The 27,487-nt window shown below is 57.6% G+C and overlaps 1 protein-coding gene across 5 annotated transcripts; it reads right to left on the reverse strand.

The window, feature by feature from the left end:
• Positions 1-771: 771 nt before the first annotated feature.
• On the reverse strand, positions 772-15,620 carry CAMSAP3 (calmodulin regulated spectrin associated protein family member 3). 5 transcript variants are annotated; one of them, XM_060630118.3, is made up of 19 exons: positions 15,306-15,620; positions 9,602-9,855; positions 9,145-9,267; positions 8,970-9,065; positions 8,774-8,806; positions 7,839-7,886; positions 7,449-7,587; positions 6,695-6,834; positions 6,517-6,610; positions 6,390-6,444; positions 6,175-6,248; positions 5,854-5,923; positions 4,320-5,706; positions 2,931-3,070; positions 2,552-2,850; positions 1,976-2,075; positions 1,608-1,720; positions 1,399-1,517; positions 772-1,303 (listed from the first exon to the last, which is right to left on the reverse strand). In XM_060630118.3, exons 1-19 carry the CDS (start codon positions 15,451-15,453, stop codon positions 998-1,000), a joined length of 3,738 nt encoding a protein of 1,245 aa, XP_060486101.1. In that variant the 5' UTR covers positions 15,454-15,620; the 3' UTR covers positions 772-997. The 5 variants fall into 5 exon arrangements, with proteins under 5 accessions (XP_060486101.1, XP_060486098.1, XP_060486099.1 ...); XM_060630115.3 differs by having other exon boundaries at positions 4,320-5,757; positions 15,306-15,619; XM_060630116.3 differs by lacking the exon at positions 8,774-8,806 and having other exon boundaries at positions 4,320-5,757; positions 15,306-15,619.
• Positions 15,621-27,487: the final 11,867 nt, after the last annotated feature.

A 27,487-nucleotide genomic window follows, 5' to 3' on the forward strand; every position in this document is an offset into this window, starting at 1 on the left:
ACCCTGGATAGCAGCCAGGAGCCAGACCTCAGCCCCGGGCCAGGGCCAGGGCGTGGTCCTTAGGCCTAAGCTCTGGGAAGCCATTAGTGGGCTCTGGACCATTAAGGGATTTTAAGCATCGAGAGACATAATCAGATTTGTGCTCTGAACAGGCCGTGTGGGCTGTGGGGGATTGGTTGGTGGCGGGAGGTGACCGGTGGGGGAAGGCCCGGGTTGGTGGCCTGGACTGGGGGCCAGTTACGGGGATGGAGAGAGGCTAGCGAGACAGAAGCGGCCATTAGGTGAACTGTGCGGTGTCGGGTGGGGTTGGGGAAGCCGGTCCTGTGTCTGGGCCACGCAGACCAGCAGCCCAGGCGGGCTCGAGCTTACGGCCTGGGGCCTACATCCGAGCCATCCCCAGCGATGCCAAGGGCACACCTGGGCCCTTGGGTGTGGGGCTCATAGGAGAGAAACACGGGCATCCTTTCCAGAGGCCGAAACGGGGGCAGGCGGCTGGAGGAGAGAAGGTCAAGCTTAGCAGCTGGCCACAGACCAAGTGCCAGAAGAGGCCAGGAACATCCGCACGGGGGAGGGAAGTGCAGTGAGCGGTGGGTGGGGAAGCCACGGGGAGAGGCTGGTCAAGAGGCAGCCAGGGAGCAGCCACGAGGGGCCTTGGCATGAGCCGCATCAGGGCTCTTGAGGCGGCAGGACATGGCGGGCGAGGCTGGAAAACCCCCTCGGAGAGGTCACTGGACGCCCCAGCCAGCCTCAGGGAGATGCCAGCACTCGAGCTCTTTCTAAATTATTTTATTCAAGAAGGTGGGAAGGACGGACAGGGGACTGAGCTGAGCCCTGAGTCCCTGAACCTCCCAGCTCAGCCCCCACAGCAGGACAGGACAGAAGTTAGGGGGTAGGGACTCCAGCCCTACCCAGACAAGGTTGGGGACAGACGAGACCCAGGAATGCCAACTGATTGTCCTCCAGGCTGTCCTCTGCCCTGGGAACCAGCGGGGCGAGGCTACTTGGGGGTGCTGCTGCCCTTCTTGGGGGTGGTGGGCTTCTTGCTCTGCCAGAGGTGGCCCTGGATGGTGAAGGCGTCTACACTCATGGACATGGTCTTGGCAGGGATCTGGGTAAAGCGCTTGCGGTCCGAGTTGTACTTGTAGATGCCCTCGACCATGGCGGGCGTGACTGTGCGGGGGCCGTAGCCGGCCAGCCGCGTCAGCTCCTCTGTCTCCCCGGACAACGTGTAGAGGGCCCGGAACTGGCAGCTCGAGTCGCGGAAGAGGATCAGGAAGTGATTGGCCTTGCTCTTCTCAATTTCCTGGTCGGGTGGTGGAAGCGGTTCACCGGGGGGGGGGGTGGGCGGCAGGGCCCCAGCCCGCCCGCCCCCACTGCCAGCCCCGGGCGCGGGCTCACCTCCAGAATGCGGTTCTTCTGCGGTTCGTTTACCTTGCCCGCGAGGCAGCAGTGCGACAGGGCATTGTGGATGATGAACTTGTTGGACTTGGCGCTGGGCTCCTTGTACAGCCGCGGACCTGGGGTGGGAGGCGGGCAGGGTGGTCAGCGGGGGTGATGGGGGGCAGGCAGGGCCTGGCCGGGTGCTCGCGATCTCCGGCCCCACCTACCTGTGTACTCGGGCACCGACGCCGGGGACGAGGCGTTGCTCCCGTTCTCCCAGTCGCGTTCCCGGCTACCAGGCAGGCGGCTCGGGGACATGAGGCCGGATGGGGATGGAGCCCTGTGGGGGGACAGGAAGGGATGGGGATGCACTCGGTGGTGGCTGAAGCCTTCCCACGCACAGAGGGACCGGGGAAGGGCCGAGCCCAGAACACCGCACAACGGGAGGCAGGTGCACCTGCCGGAGCCCTGCTCAAGTGCAGAGGACAGAGCCCCACTCGGCCTCGAACGTGTCCTCTAATCCCTTCGGCGGAAGAGAACACACAGACTTGGGGCACCTGAGACGCGGGCACCTGCCCGCCCTGGCCAAACTCACCGAGACGTCGGCCTCTTCACGCCAAGATTATTGGGGGCCTCGTTGGCCACGGTTGACAGTGACAGGGTGGACTGAGAGTAGACTTTGCTGAGCCGGGAGCCTGGGAGAAGATGGCATGGAGTCATCCCCACCCAAAGCCCCTGGTGTCCCCAAATGCCTGGGGGGAGGACCTTACCTGGTAGGCTGTGGAGGGCACGTGGGGTCAGCCTTTCCCAAGACCCTCACCCTGTGCCTTCCAACTGAGACCTCCCCCTACCCACGGGGGCAGGAGCTGTGCCCAGCGGGCTGTGGGGAAACCCCCACTAGAAAGCTGTTGCCCCTGAACGTACCCGAGGGGGCCTCATCCACGAAGCCCCGGAGACAACTCTGGGCCAGCTCTGCCCAACACGCCTTACCCCCACTGTAGCCCCCACACCCCTCTGGAAGTCTAAAGGGCATGGGCAAGGCCCCCGTCACCCCACGCACAGTCCTCCCCTCTGCCACATACTCGGGGGTGGGGGCGGTCTCCACAGCCCTGGAAAAGGGCACTGAGCAGGCACCATCCCTGCGCCCCACCCCTCCCTACGGGCTCCTTACCCAGCAGGCCACGGGCAGGGCTTCGTGCCAGGGCCGAGTCGTCACAGCAACCGGAGCGCGGCCGGGGGCCCCTCCGCCCGCCCCGGCCCGGCCCCCCGGTCCCCGCAGCCCGTGGCCGTAGCACTTTGTCAAGGTCGTCCATCAGCTTCAGCTGGGCCCGGCGTTCATACTCGAGCCGGGTGAACTCCCCCCTCCTGGGGCCCACCTCCTCCTCGACGGGGGCCCTGGCGGCAGGGGCCGGGGTCGCTGCAGGAGCTGGGGGGGCTGGAGGGCCCGGGGCCGCCTCCTCCTGGGCCAGCCTGCAGACCGAGAGTTATCAAGCGGTCAGACAGGCCGCGGGTTCGCGGGGGGCCGGGGGCCCGGGCAGCACTCCACTCACCGGGCAGCCTCTTCCCTCCGCTGCTCCTTCTCGGCCTCCTGCCACTGCTTCCGCCGCCGAGCCTCCTCCGCCCGCCGCTGCTGCCGTTCCAGCAGGCTGGCCCGCTTTTGGGCCATCTCGTCCTCGGGCTTGTCTTCATCCTGGGGGCAGGCTCGGAGTCCGGCTGGCCGTCCCTCCCCTGGTACGTCCATCAACCCAGCCTGGCAACCACTCACCCACCCTTCCGATTTTGTAATTGGGCTGAGGGCATCCCCTTGGATCCTGCTTCGTGCAGAGTTCTACGTGCGGCACAGGGACCAGAGTGGACCCGGGTGCTGTTCGCACAGAGCACTTAACCCAGGGCGGGAGACGACCTGATACATCAGAAGCAGCTACCAGTCTGGGGCACCTGGGAGGCTCAGTGGGTTAAGCATCTGATTCTTGGTTCTGGCTCAGGTCATGATCTCACAGTTCATGAGTTTGAGCCCCGCATCAGGCTTTGTACTGACAGTGGGAAGCCTGCTTGGGATTCATTCTCTCTCTCTCTCTCTCTCTGCCCCTCCCTCACTCTCCCTTCTCTCTCTCAAAATAAAGAAAAACTTAAAAAATATTAAAACAAAACAGCTACCAGTCTACAGGGCAGGGAGGGATCCATCCCAGCCTGGGGACACTAAGCAAGGCTTCTTGGAGAAGGTGACCAGGGAGAGAGAATGACAAGAAGGCGAGAGGTAAAGAGAGTATCCCAGGCAAGAGGGAACAGCAAATGCAAAAGCCCTGAGGCTAGAACAAGCCTAGCAGGCCTGGAATGGGGAGGCCAGTGTGGCTGGGATGTGTGTGTGGGGGGGTGGCCTGGGAGGGTCAAAGGTGGGCAGAGCCTAAGGCCACGAAAGGACTTTTATTCTAAGAGCAAGGGGAGCTACCGAAGGGTTTAAACGGGATTGACAAGGTCCAGTTCATAGTAAAAAAAAAAAAAATCTCTCTGGCTGCTCAGTTGAAGATGGCCAAGGATGGAGGGGTGGGGTGGACAGCAGAGGCCGTTCAAGATGCGGGTGCAGGTGTCCAGGTGAGAGCACCGGGCCAGGCTGGGCTGCCGTGAGGATGGGGAACAGGGACCAGACATGGGAGAGCGGGGAGGGGAACCGGCAGGGCCGAGGTGGGCAGAGCGTGAAGGAGAGCAGGAGACAGAAGGAAATGGAAGACCCCAGCCCTGCTTATCCGCCCGCCCCTGTCCGTCTGTCACCCACCCGTCTGTCCACCCACACCCACCCAGTCCATCTGTCTATCCACCCACCCACCCATCTATCCATCTGGCCACGCCCACCTTGTCCTTGCCCACTCCCACCTGGCTCTCCGCCTCCACCCCTGTGCCCACCCACCCCGCCCCTTCCCCAACCTGCTTCGGTGACTCACCTTGTAGAAGAATCCCAGCCCGGCCCGGGGCTCTCCCTCCGAAGACGCCTCCTCCTCTAAGGAATCCTCAGCACCAGGGGGGCTCCCGTCTCCCTCGTCCTCGGCCGTGGGCTCTTCCAGGCTGCCCAGTGGGATCTCGATGAGGCCAGGCCGGGCCGCGGGCTCCTCTGGAGGCGACCCCTCCGCCAGGAGGATAGAGGAACGGGTCTGCACGGGCACCTGGCTTGGCGAGAACTTGCGCAGGTGGGGGAGGCTGTCTACATCATGGGGAGGCGTGAGCACTCTCGTCAGGGGAGCCAGCCGCAGCTCCGCCGGCCGTGCGTGTTTCGGGCTTCGGGGTGTCGGGCTGGGGCCGGGCCCGGGGCTGCGCCGGGCAGCCGGGGCGCGCCGAGCAGGGCTGGGAGATGCGGCTTTGGGACCCACCGTGGGACCAGGGATGACCCACGCGGCGGGCGGCGGGGCAGGCCCGGGGGCCTCGGGCGGAGCCAGGAGCCGCTGCTGCTGGTCCGTGAGCCTCTGCATGTCCCGCTGCAGTGAGCTCAGCGCGGCGCTTAACTTGCTGACCGCCCGGTTATAGTCCCCCAGCCCCTCGGGGGGCACTGGGCCCAGTTCGGGTGAGAAGGTCACTGCCTTGGGCCGCGGGGATGGCTCGCCCTGGCCCTCACCCGCCGGCCGCTCCCCACCGGGGACTGGGCCTGGCTCCGCCTCTGCCTCCGCCTCCCCTCCGGCCTCCCGAGGCTGCACCTGCAGGAAAGCGCTCTTGCCCAGTCGCTGGCGGTGCTTGGCAAAGATGGCCTCGATCCGTCGCTTCTGAGCCTCTATGGCCCGCCGTTTCTCCTCCAGCCGGGCTCCCAGCTCGCTCATCTCGGAGCTCAGGGCCTCTGGTGCCGCGGGGGTGGCCGTCGGGGACCCTGCCTCGGCCTCAGCCCTCACCAGCTGCTTCTTGCGTTCAGCAAAGCTGGTCATCTTCACTTCGGAGTTGTTGGCCGCTGGGGACGAAGCCGCCGCCTTCGGGGAGCCCTCGGATAGGGCCGACGGTTTCGACACCTCCGCCACCGTGCAGGGAGACGGTTTCAAGGGGGCCTCGGGGTGGGGCACGTAGGCGGGTGCTTTGGAGGCCCCCTCGAGTGGGTAGGAGGAAGCCAGCGGCAGTTTGGAGGGCCCCTCGGGGGAGTGGAGGTAGAAGCTGCCGTCGGCAGCCCCATCTGGGAGCAGCCGGGGCTCGGCACTGTGGATGATCTGCAGGGCCTCCTCGATGGTAGGCAGGTCGCCAGGCTCCGGGGCTGGCTGCACGGGGGTCCGGGCTGGCACAGGGCGCGGGGGGCCCAGGCTGTCTGAGCTGACCGAGCGGAGTAGGACGGGGTCTCCCATGACGACATCCACGTCGCTGTCCAGGCCAAAGGGGGTGCTGAACGACACTGCCTGGGAGAGGGGACGGCTGGGCGGCAGGAGGGAGGGGTCAGCCCCTGGGACAAGCCCCGGCCCCACCCCTGCCCAGCCTGCTCCACCGGCCAGGCCCCTGAGACGCACTCACCTGAGCTGACGGTTCCAGGCCTTGCCGAGGGCCTCCATGTGGGACATGGACGGGGAGGACTTCAGTGAGCCTGGGGAGGGGTGGTAAGTGGTCATTCAGTGGCCACTACGGCGCTGGGCACCCTGGGTGGGGTCTGCCGGGGGGTGTCACTGATGGGCATTATGTGGACAGATAGCTGGGGGCCACTGTGGGGGTGAGTGTCACCACCGGGTCATTCAGGCGCCTGAGGGACCCAGTGGAAGGATCAGGAGGAGAGACAAAGTCAGCCGGGGTAGTGGCTGCGTAGGGGTCTCCAGTGACAAGTTGTACCCCTGCCCTCACCTGTGGATCCACGGAGTGGGGACTGGGAGCCGCCGGGTGACAGGAGTGGGTGGCGGAAATTGAAGACAGGAGAACTGCCAAGAGATGCACGTCAGCCAAGGGCCCCTCCCTGCCCCGCCCCTGCTCACCTCTCCCAGGAGCCGAGAACAGAGAGCATCCCCTAGCCCTGTCACAGGGCCACGGCCACGGAGACTCACCCAATGGGGAAACCGTACCTGCAGCCACTGCTGTTCTGGGCGGAAGAGGCCTCCGTGGCCCGGGGGGAGGCCGCTGCAGCAGAGAGAGGAGGGTCAGGCAGGCCTGGCCTCCCTACCCCGCCCCACACCCCGGGCCAGGCCTCACCATGACCATCAGGAAGGTCCTTAGCCTGCACGAAATCAGGTTTCAGCACCTCAAAGCACATGAACATCTCGGCGAGCAGCACCACCAGGTTGATCTGGAGGCAGAAGGCGGGGTCAGCCACTGGGACCCACGGCCCCGGACGCCAGCCTCGGCCCACGAGGCCTCGAGACGGCCTTACCTTGAGGGGCGGTGGGACATACAGCAGGTCCTCGAGGGACAGTGGGCAGCCACGAGGAAGGCGGGAGGCACAGAAATCCTGCACCAGCTGGAGGTTGTAGAGGCTGTCCGCCACAGACATGGGGTCCTTGAGGCACACCTCTGTGGGGACAGGATACCTGGGTCCCCAGCTCTATGCGGAGGAGGACGGGGCCCTGGGGAAGCGAGGGCCCAGCAGGCGACACGCACAGAGGCTCTCCTACGGGCCGGGCCTCAGGCCAGGTGCCCTTTACAAAGCGGATACTACAACGGGCTGTTCCTCCGGCCTCTGCAACTATTCCCAGCTGCCGGGAGAACTCGTCCCCCAGGAACTCAAGTCAGAAAGCTTCTCCTAACTACCTCGCCCTCCCTCAGAGCACCTAACGTCCAGAATGTTTTTCTGGATGAAGTTATCGTCTTTCTCTCCCAACCAGGATGTGAGCTGCCTGAGGTCAGGAGCATGTCCGTATTGTGCACCCTGGGTCTCCGGCACCTAAAACGGGATCTGGCACACAGCTTGCATTCTATAAATATCTGCTGCAGGCGTGAATTCTATGAAGCACAGAGAAGTTTAGACACTTGCGCAAGGTCACACAGCTAACGAGGGGAAGAAATGTTCAAACGCAGGTCTGCCAGTTCTGAAAGCTGCACTCCTAATCACCGCGGCACTCTGGGGCAGATGCCTGGGTGTCGAGCGAGCTCCCACGGACAGGTGCGGCCCAGGCCTACTCACTCACCCTCGAGTCGCAGGAGCTGGGGACAATAGCAGTGGATCGTGGCGGCCAGCGCGGCCCCACTCGCCAGATCCTGGAGGGTGGTCACGGTTGGAAAGCAGGGGGCGCGTCGGGCCACAGCTCGGTCCTTGCGGTATCGGATCTGTGGGTGGGATCCAGGTTAGGTCAGAGGTCAGGCCGGCCCCCGGGGCAGCGGTCATGCAGGCTGGGTGGGGAGGCCTGGGGTTTCCGCCGTGAGGGGGCGTGAAGCTGGGGGTCCCAGAGCCAGAGTGGGGCCAGCCTGGAGCAGGGGAAGGGCAGCAGCAAGAGGCAAAGGAAGTGTCTGCGAGCAGCCAGGCCAGCAGCGAGGGCTGGGGCAGGACTCCTGGGACCCCAGGGCGGGGGATACATTACCATGGGGGGTTTGCTCCCCGACTCCTTCAAACAGAAGGCAATTGCGTGCTGGGGGGAGAGGAGCAGCCGTCAGCGGGGCGGGAGGGGCGCTGACTTGCTGGGCCCCCAAGCACACCTCCAGGGGAGGGGAGAGAGAGCCCTGACTCCTGTCACGAGCCCTGGCCGTCCAGCTCCCTGACTGCGCTCTGGCCGGCTTTGGGGACCCCAGCTCCTCCCAGCCTGGAGGGACCCCACACAGCCAGCCTCCCATGCAGGGCATCATCACCCCCCCCCACAAAAGACCCAGGCCCCAGCTCGGGGAGGGGTTGCGGAGGAAGCGGGGAGGCAGAAGGAGAGGAGCCCCCAACCCAGGCCACAGAGTGGAAGGAGGGAGGCTCCAGAGTGAGCAGAGGTGGGACTCCGTCCACCCGAAGCCCCCACTGGCAGTGGCCACTCGCCCCTTGTGTTTCAGGGATGGACGCCCCCTCCCACCCAAGCTGGGCTTGTCCGCAGGGAAACTGGAGTCTTAGGAAGGTTCTTCTACCTTCTTCTGGGTCTGGGGGCCTTCCTCTTGGCTAAGGGGTCAGGATCCACATGCCTGATGGGCTAGGGACCCCCTTCAGGGGTGCCAGAAGTCTCCCGCCTCAGCAAAGATGAACGAGCCCAGAAGCTCTGCCCTCTTGATTACTGGGAGGAGAGGCTCATTCCCTCCCATCCCCCCCCACCCCCGCCTCCCCGGTCAGGTAACTGGGGAGTGATCTGCCTTCTCAGTTAACACGCTTCTCTTCTCTTGGTCTACGGAGAGGTTCCCTCTGTCCCCCAGGGCTGGGGTCCCATATCCTCTGCTCACAGCTGGGAGGAGATAGGAGAGGGAGCGGACAGGCAGGCAGAACAGACAAGACAGACCAAGCGACAAGCGAGGCAGGCAGACGGGGCAGAGGAACAGCCCCACTTACAGGAACCAGCTTCCAGTACCAGCGTGTGGGGCACTGATGCCAGAGAGGCAGAGGGGAGAGCAGTGGGAGAGGCACAGGGGAGACGGCAGAGAGAGAGAGTCACCTCCGGCCCCCCCAGTGCAGCCCTTCCCCTCCCACCCAGCCCTCCCTCCGACCGTCCTCGTGTCCGTCCATTCGTCCGTCGCCCTAGTCTCACCGAGGGCTGTGCGGGGGCCACCCCATCTGCAGGGGCCGCGGGAGAGGCTCTCTGGGCAGCTTCCTGCTCAGTCTTCTCCTGCAACCGCCGGATGGTCTGGGGAGCAGGGAGAGGTCAGCACTGTGCTCCCTGGGCAATGCCGGCCCCCAGCCCATGCCTGCCTGACCCCACCTACCGTGTCCACCCAGAAAAGGAGCTTGTGCTCCAAGCTGGCCAGGGCCAAGGGACCGGGCAGTGTCTTTGTCCACTCGAAGGCGAAGGCAACCATGAGGGCGTCAATGACAGCTAGGTGGGCTCCCTGTGCAGGGAAGGGCTCAAGGGTGAGACCACAGCGAGGGATGGGGGTTCCCCTGGCCGCCTCTGAGGGAGAACCAGAGGAAGAACCTCAAGGTGTGTGGGGAGGGGCCTGAAGTAGGAGGGGCTTTGGGGATGAGCCGGGGTTAGTGGGTGGGGCTTCGGGGAAGGAGCCAGGACAGGGGTCCGGGAAGAACCACTCCTGGTGGGCCCTGTCCTCAAGCGCGTCCTCAAGGACCAGGGTGGCGTCTCTGGGGAGGAGCCAGGCCTGGTGGGAGGAGCCTGGGGGAGGAGCCGCGTCTGGTGGGCGGGGCCTGACGGACCGGGGCGGGGCCTACCATGAGGATAGGCTGGTGCCTCAAGTCGGCCTCCTGCACGGGACGCTCGGGCAGCGCGGGCACCGTGCCCCTCCGCGCCAGCAGGGCCAGCAGCGCGGAGGGACTGGGGGGGGTCTCGAGCTGCGGCAGCACCTGGCGCCAGGCCCGGCAGTAGAGCTCGGCCGAGAGCAGCAGCCGTGTCACCGGGGGCTTCACGTGCTCCTGTGCGTACTGGTCGGTGTAGAAGGGCTCCCACAGCTCCGAGGGCACATGCTCTGCGGGGCGAGGGGGGTGACGGCGGGTCAGGGCCCAGGCATGCGTCGGAGGACGGCACGGGACGGGGAGGCTAGGGGACCCCGGGCGCGGGTGTGCGGGAGTTCGCCACAGGAAGGGGCTCCAGGCAGAGGGGCAAAGGCCAGGAGGTGGGACAGGCAGTGCCTGGGGGGTGGGGGAAGGGCAGTTCTGGAAGGGGAGAGGCCACCCGCGCAGGGGCTTGTTGGGAGGGCGGTGGTCTTGCAGGCCCTCCGAGGAGAACAACAACGACCACAAGATCCCTTAATCCACCTAACTCCCCGGGTGCCCTGCAGGCCTAGGAAGCAGCAGCCAGGGCACAAGTGGTAACTCCAGAAACTGAGGCACAGAGAACGAAAGCAACCTGCCTAAGGCCACACAGCTGGCCAGTGCCGGCACTGGGATTCAAACTCAGGCCTTTAGCAGCCCCCCCGCACCCTCTGTCAGCTTGGAAGCGGGGGTGGGATGAACTGTGGAGTTGGGGGTCTGGCAGGCGGGCCAGGGAACCGGAAAGCTGGCCAGACTGCAGACCTTCTGAGGGGGGTGAATGGTCGGAACCTGGCGACTGAAGGGAGGAGGCAGGGGAGGGACAAGGAGGCATCCAGGGCCCCATCAGGTGTGAGTGGGAAGGTGGGGATACAGGCGGTGAGGCAGCAAAAGCGGAGCATGAGGGGCCGGGGCTCTGGAGAGAGGTGAGATCACCTTGCAGAGGCGGCCACAAACCCCCTGAAGACGTTGAATGAGACGGGCAGGGCAGGGAGAGGCTTGAGGAAGCCCCATGTGGGGGGATGGGGGGGGGGCACGGAACCCCAAGCAGGATCCATGGGTGGGGAACAGAAAGACCAGAATAAGTCACCAGGACGATTCTCTGGGAGGGTCCAGGAGGAGGTGACTGAGGCCAGCCTAGGGGACCTGCCCTCGTGGGGGTCTTTCAGGGAGGCCCTAACTCTTATTCCAACCAGAACAGCTGTTTTGTCTATTGGGGTTCTATGTGTCTGAAATAACGGGAGGGGGCAGATTTCTACCGCTTAAAAACATCGGCACACAACACACCAGGCCTTTCTCACGCGCCTGTCTTCACAGCCAGGCTCCCCGGACACCCCCTGCCCTCACCTATAAGGACCCAGGCTTCCTTGCCTTCACTCCACCCCGCCCCCTGAAGTCACACTTGACCTTCCCACGTAATGCTCCACCCCTGTGGATAGCTGTGTGCACTCTCTGAACAGACTTCTCCTTCCACCCGACCCCCGCCCCAACCTGCCCTCCCAGCTCCCAGCCTCCCCAAGGCCAGCAGCGGCCCTCCAACGCACGGCTGTGGGCTGTATCTTGCCTGGGCGCTCTGCCCAGCACCTCCTTGTTCCGGAAACCTTCCTCCCCCGGCATCTCCCCGCTTTCCATCTTTTTCTCTGTCCCACCACTCAAGCCAGGCCTCTTCCCCTCGTGCCCCTTCAATGCCAGGTTCCTGACAGCTCGGTCGGAACAGCCCTGTAAGTGGATACGTGCACCCCCCCACCCCTGCCTGCCAGCCCGCCCGCCCAGTGATAGCTTCCGTGGCCATCTGAGCACCACCACCTGCTGCAGCCCAGGCCGTGTGTCCCACTGCCCTCTGGGCATCTCCCATGATGCTCGGTACCTTGCTCCAAACCTTCTCCTTCTCTCTCGGAGAGAAATGGAGGTAAGAAATCAACATCCCTCCTCCCCCTCCTTCCCCTCCAACACCTAAGGTCCTCTGCTTTCATTCTCCTGGCATCTCCCCAACCCACACCCTGTTCCCCGTCTCCCCAGCCCCTGCTCATTTCCTGCTCCCACTGGCAAAATTAAACGAGTTTCTTTCCTGCAGGACTTGTCAGGGCCTTCGAGATGAAAACACGTGAGCTAGGGCTACCCAACAGCTCATGTTTATCAAGCGCTTCCTCTATGCCTCTATACCGCAACACGGCCGGCACTTGGAGGTGGATAATTCTTTGTGTCTCACAAGGGGCGGGGTAGGCTGTCCGGTGCTCCAGGATGGTCAGCAGAGTCCCTGGTCTCTAGTCACAAAACGCCAGTAACACCCTCCTTCCCAAGCAGCGACAACCAAAAAGGTCTCTAGACACTATCAAAGGTCTCCTGGAAGGCAAAACCACCCCCGGGGTTCAGAGCCACCGCTCTCTACTAAAAATGTTTATCGATCATTTACCATCGGATAGTGCTGGCCGACAGAAATACAATTTGACCCGCATATGTAGTTTCAAATTATTTTCTAATGTTTATTCATTTTTAACAGAGAGAGAGAGAGAAACAGAGCACGAGCAGGGGAGGGGCGGAGAGAGAGGGAGACACAGAATCCGAAGCAGGCTCCGGGCTCCGAGCTATCAGCAACTCAAACTCATGCTTAAACTCATGAGCCACGAGATCATGACCTGAGCCCAAGTCAGACGCTCAACCGACAGAGCCACCCAGGCACCCCAACCCACACATGTAGTTTTAAACTTTCTAGGAGCCACATTAAAAAGGTAGAAATGGGGGGCATCTGGGTGGCTCCGTCGATGAAGCGATCGACTTCGGCTCAGGTCATCATGATCTCACAGTTCGTGGATAAGAGCCCTGCATCGGGCTCCGTGCTAACAGTGCACGGCCTGCTTGGGATTCTCTCCCTCTCCCTCTGCCCCTCCCCAACTCGCGCTTTCTCTCTCTCAAAAATAAATAAATAAACTAAAAAAAAAAAGAAATGAATAATTACCTTAGTATATATTTAACACAATATATATCTGATACTATCATTTCAACAATTGACATAAAAACATTATTAGTGAGGTATTTCACTTTTTTTTTTTTTTTGTATCAAGTCTTCAGAAGCCACTGTGTGTTTTTTACATTCATAGCACATCACGATGAACACGGGCCACGCGTGGCCGTGGCTACCAGACCGGACCACACAGCTCTACAGCGCCTCTGACATACACGGCCACCTCGTATGCGTTCGCTCGTGTAATCCTCACGACGCTTATTCTTATCCCCACTGTACAGATGAGAAAACCAAGGCCCAGAGAGCTAACTCGCCCAGGATCACACCGCTAATAAACATCCGAGCTGACGTGAACCCAGTTTCCCTATGGGTCAGAGTGACGTTCAGGCGTAAGGGACTTAGGTGGTGTCTCCCTAAGACACCCTTTCTTAGGGTAGAGATAGCACCCTTTCTTATCTCTGAGCTTCGGTCCCACAGAGGCCACCTGCCGGCACTCGTGCCCAGCCTCCTTACACCTGTGCCCCAGGCTGCCAGAACCACCTCCCCCCCCACCATTCCCCAGGGGGCAACTGCATAGCTGATCTCATTTTGTCAGTCCCCAAACCCGGTCCATGGCTCCCCAGCGCCCTCACATCCCCCCCCCTCCCGGCCACAGTTCAAGAGGCCCCCTGTCCCGCCAGCCTCTCTCATCTCCCCCCTCCCTGGGCCCCCACCCCACCACTGGGCCCCGCACATTTTTCTCTGAGAACTCCCTGATGGGCCAACCCCCAGGCCTTTTCACATGTGGTCTCCCCCTGGCAAACTCCTATGCGTCCCTCAAGGTTCAAACTTTCCCTTCCCTCCCCTCCCCTCCCCGGCAGAGTTCGGGGCTTTCCTCCCCCAGCCCCACTGCACGCCTCTACAACACAGACCTTATCACCCTAAGCAGCCGAGATCTGGTTTCGTGTCCCATCCCCCATTTTCCCAACTCCACCCCCATCGCTCTGTCCTGGCACCAGCCTGGCACCCAACAGGCATCAGTAAAAAGTCCCAGAGTTCGTGAATCAAGCAGAGCTCTGTGGCCCACTTCCCCCTCTGGGCCAGGCGTCCCACCTTCCTCAGCCCCCTCTGCTTAGAAAAGGTGGGTACGAGGCCGACTGAATGTGACCCTCACCCTGACCCTCACCCTTGGGGAGGAGATCGCACAGTGCAGGGAGCTGGGTCAGGGAGAACAGGACTGGGTGAGCATCTCCTCAGGAGACCTCCCTTTCCTTTCTATGAAATGGGACGGCATTTTCTGCTCCATGATAATATTAATGTTATGAATAACAGTGCCACAACGGGTCACAGCAGCAGTGACAGCGAGTAGCTGTTTACCAGGCACTGTGCGCCAGAACCAATCTGAGGTCTGCTGTCCAGCAACCTTGTGAGGAAGGTGCCGGGATCCCAGCCGCCAGAGCACTGCCCTGGCACTTAGTGGGTGCCCCACAGACATTTGTGAAACGGATAAATGAGTGAACATAAATGCCTTCTTACACACAGGGGAAACAGACGCTCAGAGAATTGACATAATTTGTCCATAACCCGGTGGAGCTGGGACTTAAGCCCAACTCTGATTCCCAAAGTCGAGCCTTCTAACCAAGGCCACATAACCCGGGACAGGAGAGGCTGGGGCAGACCCAGATCTCTGCCTACCAGCCCCCTTTCTTCCTCAAGCAGATTCTCAGGGAAAGGCAGGCCCCAGAGTGGACCCTGCATGGGAGGGTGTTGGGAGAAAGACACAGGCTTGGGCGGACCCAGGAGATGGGCAGCTGTCCCCGAGCCCCACACCCAGAACAGGTTGATCTGGGAAGGCCACTGAAGGGGAGGGGGGGATGGGCTGTGCTCAGCAGGTGCCAAGACCAGTGGCCAGGCGGGTGGGAGAGCAGGCGTCCCCCTTAGGACGCCTGGGAAGGCCCAGACCTTAATTAACCCCGCCTGCCCCACAGAAGGCCCTGGCTCCCAGCTCTGGCCTGGGTGGTGGGGCTGCCCTAGGGCCCTGACTTTGCCCACACGCGCCCTTGAATCCCGGGGACCCACCCGCACCCCTCCCCCTTGGGTTGGCCTGACTTCCCCACACACGTGGCCCTAGGGGAGGGCTGGAGGCTCTGCCCCGGGTGGGAGAAGGCCTTACACCTGCGCCCCCACCCCCGCCGATCTCGGACAAGCCAATTCCCTTCTGGGCTCCCAGGCAAAATGGGGTAATAAGTCACAGCTGCCAGCCGCTGGCCGGGGCCATGGAGGCGAAAGAAGAGGCTCCCAGAGCTGGCCTCGCCGCCCGCAGCGCAGGGAGGGCTGACGCGGGGTGTGGGTTCGGCTGCGGGGCGGTGGGGGGGGGGGGGGGTCCTCGGGGGCGCGTGATGTGAATGTGTAAAGGGGGGGTAGGGCGTGCAAGGCCCGCCCGGGAGACCCCGCCCCGCTCACCTGGGCTCCCGGACGCCGGGGTCCCGGCGCGGATCTGGGCCGTCGGCCCCACCCCCACCGCGCTCCCGCAGCCGGGCGGGCAAAGTCCACCGCCCGGGCCGAGCAGGAAGCCCGGAGGCCCGGCGCGGCGGGGCCCGAGCCCGGGCCCCCCCCCCCCCCACACACACACCCGGCGGCCGGCGCTATTGTTCCCACGGCCCCGGCCTCCGCGGCCCGGCGCCCCGCCCCCCGCACCTGCCGCCCCTGCCGCCCCCGGCCCGGTACCTGCGCCCCCGAACGCGGCCCGCAGCACCCACGCCAGGCTGGCCGCCGCCTTGGCCCGCGAGAAATCGTACTGGTCCAGCGACTTGATCTCGGGCACCAGGAAGGTCCTCCTCAGCGGCCCGGGCCCGGGGGGCGCCGCCTCCACCATGGCGGCGCCGGGGCTGCGGGAGCCGGCTCCGCGCTCGCTCGGGCTGGGCTGCGCCGCGCTCGCACCCGGGCCGGGCCCGCCGCCGCCGCCGCCGCCGCCGCCGCCGAGCCAGGTGCGGCCGCTCGCGCTCGCGACGCAGCGTCGGCCCCGCCCCGGGGCGGAGCCCAGGTGCGCCCCGCCCCCGGCCCAGACCCCGACCCGGTCCTCCCCGCCCCCCTCCGGCCTCGCCTGGCCGCCTGCAGCGGGTGGGGCGGGCCCGGACTGCGGTGTTGGCGGGAGGCTGCGGAGGAGTGCGTGTGCGTGTGCGTGTGCGCGCGTGCGCTGGGGAGGACGAGGGACCCTCTGTTTGCGGATGTGTGTGCTGGCCCGAGTGTGTACGCTTGGATGTGAACGTGAGCGTCCGTGCGTGGCTGCACCTGTGTCCGATGGCGAGTTGGGAGCGTAGAGAGTGTGTGTGTTTGTAGCAGTGTGTGCGTCTCCGAACGCATTCGGGTGGTGAACGCGCGAATTTGAGGGTGTCTGCGTGTGCTCTCTGGGTGGGCGTGTGACAGCACCTGTGTGTGTGTGTATGCGTGTGCGTCCGTGTTTTTCATGTGTGTGCAAGGATCGTATGGTGTAGGTGTCTGTGTCCAGAGGATATAGTGGTGGTGAGTGTGCGTGTGCATTTGTGTTTTGTCAGTGGATTTGCGAGTGTACGTGTTTGTGAGCATCTAAGGATGTTTTGTATAAGGATGTGATGGGTGTCGATGAAGGAGCACGTGAGAGAAATTGAGAGCAGGTGTATTTATGCAGGAGTGTGTTTACTTATACCTATGAATGGGGCTAATGGCAGTTACTGGGGACACTTGCAAATGTCTGAGCCCTTTTTGTGGATATTTGTTTAATATTTGCTTGTGTCAGGGCACCTGGGTGGCTCAGTTGGTTAAGCTCTGACTTTGGCTCAGGTCACGATCTCAGGGTTCGTGAGTTCAGGCCCTGCGTCCGGCTCTGTGCTGACGGCTCGGAGCCTGGAGCCTGCTTCGGATTCTGTGTCTCCTTCTCTCTCTGCCCCTCCCCTGCTTGTGCTCTCTCTCTCTCAAAAATAAATAAATATTTAAAATTTTTTTAATTGCTGTGTATTCCATTGTGTTTTTGTGTCAACACATCTGCCACGTGCTTCTCAGCTGTGTCTAATTGTGAACGCAGAATCGTGTTAAGTCTCTGCAGACCTGTATATCCGCGGTGTGTATAGCCGGGTGTGATCACATGTGTATAGTAAGTGCACATACGTATCTGGGTTTGTATGTTATCTTTTCACGGGAGTGTTGACATGTATGACTTTCTGCATGTTTTTGTGTGAAGCTGGTGTTTACATTTGAAGTTTGGGACGTTTGCACGGATCTGTGTGGAAGCATGAGTGTGTCAGAGTGTACATGGGTATCTGTTTTCTGAATGTAAATTGAGTATCTGAGCTTCCCTCTTTGCGTGCAGGTACATGTGCGCCTGGTGGCAAATCTAAGACTGTAGTGTGCGTGTAGGTATGCACACGCAATAAGTTAGGTTTTTCACATTTTTTAAAATTTATTATTGAGAGAGCATGAGCATGGGAGGGGCAGAGAGAGGGAGAGACACAGAATCCGAAGCGGGCTCCGGGCTCTGAGCCGTCAGCACAGAGCCCGACGCGGGGCTCGAACCCACGAACCGCGAGATCATGACCTGAGCTGAAGTCAGACGCTCAACCGACTGAGCCACCCAGGCGCCCCAAGAAGTTGGGTTTTGAATGGCTCTGTGAGTGTGTAAGGGTATGTGTGTGTACCTAGATGCAATTGAGTGCCATATATAAGTGAGGCTGGGTGGGTGAATCCCATGTAAGGGAATGTAAATGTGAGTTTCTGCATTCACAACTATAGAGGGAGTTTCATTCAACACACACACCTATACACACACAGCAATCGGGGGGCTCTTGACTCTGTAAAAAGCACAATAGCGAGTCAGTTTCCTGAGACAGCCCCCCTCTCAGGCTCAGATGGTCCCCAAAGCCTATTCTTTGTAGAAATTCCTGGGGCCCCTTAACATACATTGCACAGGTGCGTTTGAGGCATGGGTCTCATGGTCCAGAGCGTGTGACTGGAGAGGGGGTGGGTGTGCCCAAGGGAGGGGAGCTGGGGCGTCGGCCCTCCTGTCTGGATGTGCCCGTGCAGGAGTGGGTGTGGGCGCACAAAGGGGCCAGTGTGTGTGTGTTTTCGTGCAGGTGTTGATATGTGCGATGCACGTGTCTCAGCTCCTGTCCCAAGCCCCCTGAATGACCTGGACACGTCCTTTCCCCACCGCGCCTTGGTTTCCCCATCGGTGGCACGGCTGGGGGGTCCGGGGCTCCTGGCAGCGGGAGGTGCCCGGGAAGGGAAGGGCACACCGTCACGGGGTGCCACTCCCATGAGCGTGGCACGTCCCGCTGGCTCACATGCGTGTTTGCTTTTCTGGGAAGGTTCTCATGACCTCTGTGGACCCCAAGGACAAACACGAGCTGGGACACACTCCTGGGGATGCTCTGTAAACACACATGCACAAGGTTCCCGCCCCGGGAGGGAACCCGCAGGCCCTCGCCTGTCCTGGACTGGAGGGCCTGGGGGAGTCTGCTGGTGTCAGAGTAGGAACTGGGCACGGTGCCCCCCCCCCTCGGGCGCCAGGGGCCTCCTCAGGCCCAGCCCCCACACTGGGCCAACTGGAACTCCTGGCTGGGCTAGACTGCCCCACCCACACACAGCCGGCTGGAACCGAGGTCCCACCTGCCCCTGAGGGCCAGTTCCTGGGGCCCACGCAGCTCCAGACACACTGGCTCCCCTGTGAGCAGGTGGCCTCCTCCCCTCAGACCCCCCTCCGGCCCTCCCCAAGCCCTTGCCTGCCACCTCCTCCCTCACCTGGGGCTTCCTTTGGTTCTCACACCTCCTAACTCATCAGACAGGCTCTGGTTATGAAGCTGGAGGTGGGGATGACTTAGAAGGTTCACAGGTCGGAATTCAGGACTAGGTTTTGGGGAAGTGTATGAAGCCCCCAAAACTCACCCGCAAAATTCTGGATATGTGTGCACTTTGGGGATCGTGTCAACAGGTAACAGTTTTTGAGGCTATTTTATACCCAGCACGATCTCATTTAATTCTTACAACATCCCGAGCATAACAAGTATTAGACCCATTTTGCCCACAGAAAAATTGAGGCCGAGGGCCCCAAAATGACACAGCTACGAGAATGAAGGAAGCTTCGAGCCCAAGGCACCTGGATTCACCCACTGAACCACCATGCTGCCTTTCCGTTCTGAGGCTGGCCTACCTTCCCTAATCGTTCGTCACCCTCAGATGGGGTTGGATGAAGCCCGAGGCTGGGGGGCCTCCGAGCAGAGGAAGGTTGGGATCTCCCCTCAGTACCTCTCGCCCACGGTGAACTATAGTGATGGGAATTCAAGTGTGGCCACTGATTTTGTCTACCTGCCCACACAGTGTCCCATGGCGGCCTTTCTGAAGTTTGGCCTCAGTAGAGGGAGATTATTCTCGGACTCCCCCTATCCAGGGATCTCAGGGAGACAATTCTGAAGTCTTTCAAAATAACATTAAAAAACAAAAACAAAAACAAAACAGGGGCGCCTGGGGGGCTCAGTCGGTTGAGTCTGACTTCAGCTCAGGTCATGATCTCACGGCTGATGAGTTCGAGCCCCACGTCGGGCTCTGTACTGACAGCTCAGAGCCTGGAGCCTGCTTCGGATTCTGTGTCTCCCTCTCTCTGAGCCCCTCCCCCACTCACACTCTGTCTCTCTCTCTCTCAAAAATAGAGATTAAAAATAATTAAAAAAAAAAAATACAGGGGCGCCTGGGTGGCTCAGTCAGTTGAGCGACTGACTCTTAATTTCGGCTCAGGTCATGATCTTGAGGTTCATTAGATTGAGCCCCACGTCAACCTCTGTGCTAACAGTGTAGCCTGCTTGGAATTCTCTCTCTCCCTCTCTCTCTGCACCTTCCCAACTCATGTTCTGTCTCCTCTCTCTCTCAAAATAAATAAATAAATAAATAAATAAATAAATAATTTATTTTATTATTTTCTAAGTTTATTTATTTTTAAGAGAGAGAGAGGGGCAGAATGCAAGCAGGGCAGGGGGCAGAGAGAGAGGGAGACACAGACTCCGAAACAGGCTCCAGGCTCTGAGCTGTCAGCACAGAGCCCGACGCGGGGCTCAAACTCACAAACTGAGATCATGACCTGAACCGAAGTCGACTGAGCCACCCAGGCTCCCCCTGACACATGCATTTAGAAGCAATTGTTAGTACACCAAAGAGATGACTTCAGCAGGGGAAAAAATATTGGGACGATAATAAAACAAAGCAAGAGTGCGAGTGCTGAAGGCAGCTGGGGTGAGGGCTGCTTCAGCTTGGGAGGGGGAGGCGACTCTGTGGGTGGGACAGATGGACAGAGACAGGAAGAATGAAAAGGAATAGTTGTGGTGGGTGGGCGGCTTAGTCTGTTAAGCGTCCGATCCGGGTTCTAGCCTCGCATCAGGCTCTCTGCCGTCAGTGCAGAGCCTGCTTTGGATCCTCAGTCTCCCTTTTTCTCTGCTCCTCCCCCACCCTCAAAAATAAATAAACAGTAAAAAAAAAAAAAAAAGGAACAGTTGTAGGAAAAGCATTCCAGGCTCAGAGAAATGCAAGAGCCCTGGGGCAGGTGCAAGCCTGGCCTCCTCAGGGAAGGTCACCGCAGGGGACGTGCAGAGAAAGCTTCTTTGAAGTGCTTCTCAAATTCTCTCCAGTGAGGAACGAGTCGCCTCCCCCCCATCCATAAAATGCAATGAAAATTAATTTCTAGAAAAATGACGTTGAAAAACACATGCATAGTGCCAGAAAGCAAGGAACGACCTGCAAGGATTGGGTATGTCAGAGGCCGTAGAAGCCCCACTGAAAGAAAGAGCCCCTAGTGGCCACAGCTGGAGCGATCTGAGTAACGAAATTAATGTAACATTGGCTTATAACCCCAAGAATAAAGTAAATATCCATGAGTTCGCACCGATGCAAAGAAATGATCAAATACGTTAACGGTTGAGGGACAAGAGGCAAACTTGATGTGCAGAATTCCAAATCGTTCATGAACATGCTGCACCCCCAAAAGAGGTCCAGCTGCACAGCGTGATGTCTTTCCAAGAAGGATGTTGTAGAAAGAGAGGAGAAAAGAGTAAGTTTTCAGTGGAGAAGTCTCGTGACGAACACCCACGTCACCTGCTGGCTGGGTGATCAAGGCCACCATCAACAGTCATAATTAGGCGGACAGTACGTCCTCTCGTGATAAAATGCAATGAAAATGGCACTTTGCCTCTGTGATCTTCCCTCTCCAAACCCGTAACCCTAGCCTAACCGTGAGGAAAAGATCGGAAAAATTCCAACAGAGAGGCACCCTTTGGGATCCCTGACCAATACCCCTCAAGATTGTCAAGGTCGTCAAAGACGAGGAGAGCTCAAGAGACCATCCCAGCCAGGAAGAGCCTAAGGAAGAGAGCCAACTCAATCTCGTGTGGAATCCTGGACCCCCTAAAAAGTACATTCTGGTAAAGCTGGAGAAATCTGAATAAAGCATGTGCTTTAGTTGATACTAATGTATCAAAATTCGTTCACTAATTGTAACAAACGTCCCATACTAGTCTAAGATGTTACTAAAAAGGGAAACCGTGTGTGTGTGTGTGTGTGTGTGTGTGTGCACGCGCTCACGTGCGCTGGGAGAAGGGCGTCTATGGAAACTGTGCTATTTTCTTAATTTTGCTTAAACCTGTTCTAAAGCCTGATTTTAAAACATTTAAAAGACAGGCAAAGCATGAACCCATTGGTCAAAATCACTCTATCAAGTTACTATAAAGCTTCTCTACACTTACTGTTTTCTATACTTTCTCATCTGGACGGTGGTCAGCAGCTCGGGACCGGCCCTGGTCTGTGGCAGGTTTTGAGTGGTTCTAGACAGGGGTTCCTCACCCTCACCGCTGTTGACCTTTGGGGACAGATTATTCTTGGGGGGGGGGGGTGCCTGTGTATTGCAGGGTGTTCAGCAGCATCCCTGACCTCTACACAACTGGATGTCACTTGCAGCCCCCTCCGACCGTGACAAGCAACAATGTCTCCAGACATTGCCCCAGCAGGTCAAATCACTTTCCCATCGAAAACCACGCACGTGCACGCACGTACGCAGGCAACGATGTCAAATCAGGAAACGTGGTCCAGAAAGCCCCGTGCGTGTTTGGGAGTTCCAGGTCTGCCATGAAGGGCCTGCTATCTCCAAAACAACCCTGCTGATGCCGGCTGGTTTGTGGCAGCTTTGTTCGGAAGGCCCATCCTAGGGTGTGGCTCTGGGCCCGGAGAGAACGGAAAGATTCAGAATGTGTTTGGGAGAGAGAGGTGACGGGACTTGCCGATCGATGGGGGCTGGAAGCGAAGAGGGGAAGGGAGGGGCTTGGGGTAGATGCACAGATTGCTGCCGCCTTTCGCCTTTCGCAACTGGGTAGATGGCGGTGTCATGTGCTGAGATGGGAACGTGAGATGAGGGGCCAGGCTGGGCGAGGGAGGGGAGGGTGAGGAGTTTCGCCTTGGACAGGTGGAGTTTCAGGTCCCGGAGGGCCATGGAGGAGAGGGGAAGTTCACGGGCTGGTACACATCGTGATGAGGGACGCCCCACGGGCCTAATCCCATGCACAGTGCTCCCCGAGGGGTGAGGCCAGAAGAGCAGAGCCCCCTTCTCCCTCCACCTCTCTCGTCACCTGCATCCCCTGCAACCATCACGTTGGCTGCTTTTCTGACGTGGCCCCTCGGGGAACACTGTGCATTTGATTAGGCACATGGGGCATCGCTCATCATGATGTGTACAGGTTCACGAACCTCTGAGCTCCTTCCCCGCCCCTCTCCTCTCACACAAAAACGCAGTGGGACTTGGGAGGCTCCGAGATGTCCCGCAGCGGGTAAATAGATACATAAACTGCGCTCGAGTGGGACACTGGAATATCATTCAGCTCTCGAAAAGAATGCGCTTTCACACCACAAAAAGCCATGGGAGAGTCTTAAATGCTTGGTTCTAAGTGAAAGAAGCCGATCTGAGAAGGCTCCAGAGGGTCTGATCCCAACTCTAGGGCATTCTGGGAAAGGTGAAACCGTGGAGACAGGAAAAGGATCAGTGATTGCCAAGGGGTTGGTGGGGGCGGGAGGGATGAAAAGCCGGAGCACAGAGGAGTTTCAGGGCAATGAAAATACTCCCCAGGAGACTATAATTGTGATCACCTGTCATTACACATTTGTCAAAACCCACAGAATGTATGACACCAAGAGGGATCCCTGACATAGACTATGGAGGCTGGGTGATGACGGTACCTCAGTGCAGGTTCATGTCGATAGTGGGAGAGGCTGTGCTTCTGTGATGGCAGGGGCTCTCTGGGAACTCTATATTTTCTGCTCAATTTTGCCATGAACTTCAAGCTGTTTTTTTTTTTTTTACATGATTTTAATTTTTATTTATTTCTTTATTCAGTTATTCATTTTTTCATTTATGTTTATTTCTTTAGTTAGGGAGAGACAGAGACAGCACGAGTGGGGGAGGGGCAGAGAGCGAGGGAGAGAGAGAGAGAGTCCTGAGCAGGCTCCACACTGTCGGTGCAAGGAGCCTGATGCGGGGCTCAACCTCACAAACCATGAGATCGTGACCTGAGCCGAAATCAAGAGTCGATCGCTTAATCGACGGAGCCACCCAGGTGCCCCCCTCCCCCCAAAACTGTTTTTTAAAATCGTCTATAATACACACACACACACACACACACACACACACAGTCTGTACTGATGTAGGTCAAGGGAGACAGATTATCTCTAGAACGCCTTCTATGTTTTGCACGTCGTTGATGGGAAGAAATTTTCTGTCCGCTTTGTCTCTGTTTTTTCTCCCTCTGGCAGGAGACGGTCTTTGGGCAGAGTGAGGCCATCACTTTGCACGTATAGAGCATGAAGACCTACGTGATTGCAGGGGATGGAGGGTAGAGGGAGAAGTGGAGGCAGAAGGGGGGCTCTGGCTGCTTCTCTGACATTGGTGAAGCCTGTGAGGACTCAACCCGGATGAAGCTTGCGTAGCACCCCCTAACTCGTTGCTGCGCCCCACCGGCCCTTGCCAACCCTGAGGGCACAGCAAAAGGACACACTGGGAAAAAAAACAAGTCACGTATAAACTTTGGGTCCCATGATGCCGCCGTCTGCCAAGACCCTTTGACTCGGGAGCTCTCAAGAGTCATCGTGGCCCGGACCTGGGATGTCCGCGTGGAAGGCAGAAATTGAACCCCCGTGGAAAACAAGACCCAGGCTGAGGACAGAATCTGGGAGAGGAAAAACAGAGGGTGGGGGTTTCTGGAAGGTGGGAGTGCTCCCCGGTGTTTGGGGCCTGCTGGAGGGTTCACAGTAGATACAGGAACAGAGAGTCCGGCAATGACCTTGAGGAAGGCAGATTCAAGGGTATGTGTGTGGGAGGTACAAGGGAGAGAGTCAAAGAAGATGAGAGGCAGTGGAAACTTCGTCTAAAATCTTCCCTCTGCCACCCTCTGCGTCTCCAACCACCCTCCAACTGCTCCCCAAAGCTATTCTTCCCCACGACCCCATCCTTCCCCCTCCGGGAGGCCTCCCTTTGCGTGCCTTTGCCACAGCCTAGCTTTCTCTGCAAGTCAGTCCCTGCTGTGGAATTGCAGGGTATTGGAGAGGAAAAGAACCGTAACCATCGGCTAGTCCAAACCTTCCCCCCAAGCTAAAACAAGCTCCCTCTACAGCATCTCTGTCCCCTCTTGTGCAGCCTATCTTTGATTCTTTCCGTGGGAAGGGAGCTCACTACTGAGAAAAACAGCTCCTTCCAGCACTAGAGGCTCCAGATCTATTCTTCCGGCAGAATCATGCACGCAGTAGGTCCTCAGCTCCTGTTTGTGGAGTCTGTGTCACTGTCCCCCCGACTCCTTTCTTAACCTCCCTAGCAAATTACATATCCCACACACGAAGCTAATTGCCAATGTGCGGGGTAACTTGCAGATGATAGGTTTCCATTTCAAATACGTGGATTAATACAGCCACCTACTATGTGCCAGGAGCTGGGGATTCATCCTGGATGAAGACAGACGCTGTCTCTGTCCTCATGGAGCTTATGTTCCTGTGGGAACACAAGACACAGAACAGCCAAAGACACAATTATTTAATTACAGTTGTGGTGAGCGCTCTGGGAGAGAGAGATGTGGCCTGGATTATAGACAGGGACACCATACGACAAGGTGGTCTTAATGAATGTTCAACACTCTTGTTGAACGTGCGGGCATGAAACTGGCCACACGAAGTTGCCAAGCAAGTCATAAGAACAAATCTGTTCCTTAGGGGCAAAAACCTTCGCAAGGAGGTTTGTCTATGGCAGACTGTTGAAGTTATGGCTCCCAATTTGTTCACATCTGCTTGTCTCCACCCATTCAGGGGATCCCCGCCCACACTGAGTCAGGGCTCAGCCCTGTGACTTATTTTGGCCAATGGGACGATAGGATAGGTGACAGAAGCAGAGGCTTGAAAAGTACTTACATAGTGGAATAAAAGACGGGAGATTGCTATAGGTCCTCGGACATTTACAAGGATAGTGAAGGAAATTTATGAACAATTTTATGTCAACAAATCAGAGAACTTACATGGCATAGACAAATTCCTGGAAATGCAGATGCTTACTTAGGAAGAAATGGATGACCTAAATAGTCCTCTGTTTAAAAATGGAATTCGGAGGGCACCTGGGCGGCTCACTTGGTTAAGTGTCCAACTCTTGGTTCCCGCTCAGCTCGTGATCTCATGGTTCTTGAGTTCCAGCCCTGCTTGGGGCTCTGCGCTGACAGTGCAGAGTTTGGGATTCTCTATCTCCCTCTCTCTCTGCCCCTTCCCCATAAAAATAAATACATAAAAATTAAAAAATAATAAAGATGGGGGGAGCCTGGGTGGCTCAGTCGGTTGAGCGTCTGACTTTGGCTCAGGTCATGATCTTACAGTTTGCGGGTTCGAGCTCTGTGTCAGGCTCTGTGCTGACAGCTCGGAGACTGGAGCCTGCTTCGGATTCTGTGTCTCCCTCTCTCTTTGCCCCTCCCCTGCTCATGTTCTCTCTCTGTCTCTCAAAAATAAATAAAAATGTCAAAAAAATTTTTTAAATAAAAAAAATAATAAAGATGGTCAGAAGAGTGATTTTTAAGTAAGTAAGTAAGTAAATAAATAAATAAATAAATAAATAAATAAAATTTATGATTAAAAACCTTCCTACAAAGAAGGGGTGCCTGGGTGGCTCAGTCAGTTAAGCATTTGGCTCTTGATTTCGGCTCAGGTCACAATCTCATGGTTTGTGAGATCAAGCCCTACATCGGGCTCCTCACTGAGAGTGCAGAGCCTGGTTGGAATTCTCTCCCTCTCTCTGCCCCTCCCCTGCTCACGTTTTCTCTTTCTCTCTCTCTCTCAAAATAAACTTTAAAAAAAAAACAGCCTTCCCACAAAGAAAACTCCATGCCCAGATGTCTTCATTGGTGAATCCTACAAAAATATAAAAAAGACATAATACTGATTCTACACAAGTTCTTCCAGAAAATAGGAAGGTGCATTTCCCAATTCATTCTAGAAGGGTAGTATTATCTTGGTACCATAACCAGATAAGGACATTACAAGAAAAGAAAGCAACAAAATGGGGTGCCTAGTGGCTCAGTCAGTTAAGTGTCTGACTCCTGACCTCAACTCAGGTCTTGATCTCAGCATCGTGAGCCCAAGCCCTTCATTGGGCTCCACATTGGGTGGGGAGCCTACTTAGAAAAAAGGAAAGAAAGAAAGAAAGAAAGAAAGAAAGAAAGAAAGAAAATAAAAGAAAACCACAGACCAATATCTTTCATGACTATTGACACAAACAATCCTTAACAAAATATTAGCAAATAGAGTCCAGCAACTTATAAAAAGGAAAACACATCATGATCACATGGTGGCTTATTTAAGGCATGGAAGGTTGATTCAGCATTTGAAAATCAAATCAATCTACTTTGCCATACCAAGAGATCAGAAAAGAAAAAATCAGATGAGAATCATCATCTTAACAGATGTAGAAAACTTATTTGACAAAAATCAAAACGGATTCCCGCTATTGAAAACACCTCTCAGCAAACCAGGAATAAAAGGAGATTTCCTCTATGGGCTAAAAAGTACCTATGAAAACTTGTAGCCAAAACAATATATTTAGTAGTGAATGCTGGGGTATTTTGCCCCAAGACTGGAAACAAGGCAAAGGTGTCAGCTCTTATGGCTTCTATTCAACATTGTGTTGGAGGTCATAGCCAGTGTAATAAGACAAGAAAAGAAATAACAAAGCACAGATTGGGAAGAAAAGTTAAATGTGATAATCTACATAAACAGAAAGAAAGAAAACAAGTAAAATACAATAATCTACATAGAAAATCATAAAGAATGGACAAAATCATAAAGAATAGACCTACTGTGAGTTTAGCAAAGTTATAGGATACAAGGTCAATATATAAAAATGAATTCCATCTCAGGGGCGCCTGGGTGGCTCAGTCGGTTAAGCGTCCGACTTCGGCTCAGGTCATGATCTCACGGTCTGTGAGTTCGAGCCCCGCGTCGGGCTCTGTGCTGACAGCTCAGAGCCTGGAGCCTGTTTCAGATTCTGTGTCTCCCTCTCTCTCTGCTCCTCCCCCGTTCATGCTCTCTCTCTGTCTCAAAAATAATAAATAAAAACGTTAAAAAAAATTTAAAAAATGAATTCCATCTCTACAAACTAAAATAGATAATAAGATGAAAATTTGAAAAATCAGTACTATTTTCAATAGCATCAAAAACATGAAATACTTAGTGGCATCTGGGTGGCTCAGTCAGTGAAGCATCTGACTTCAGCTTAGGTCATGATCTCACAGTTTGTGAGTTTGAGTCCCCCATTGGGCTCTGTGCTGACAGCTTGGAGCCTGCTTCAGATTCTGTGTCTCCCTCTCTCTCTCTGCCCCTCCCCTGCTCAT

Source organism: Panthera onca, chromosome A2, assembly GCF_046562875.1.
Source record: "Panthera onca isolate mPanOnc1 chromosome A2, mPanOnc1 haplotype 2, whole genome shotgun sequence".
NCBI lineage: Eukaryota > Metazoa > Chordata > Mammalia > Carnivora > Felidae > Panthera > Panthera onca.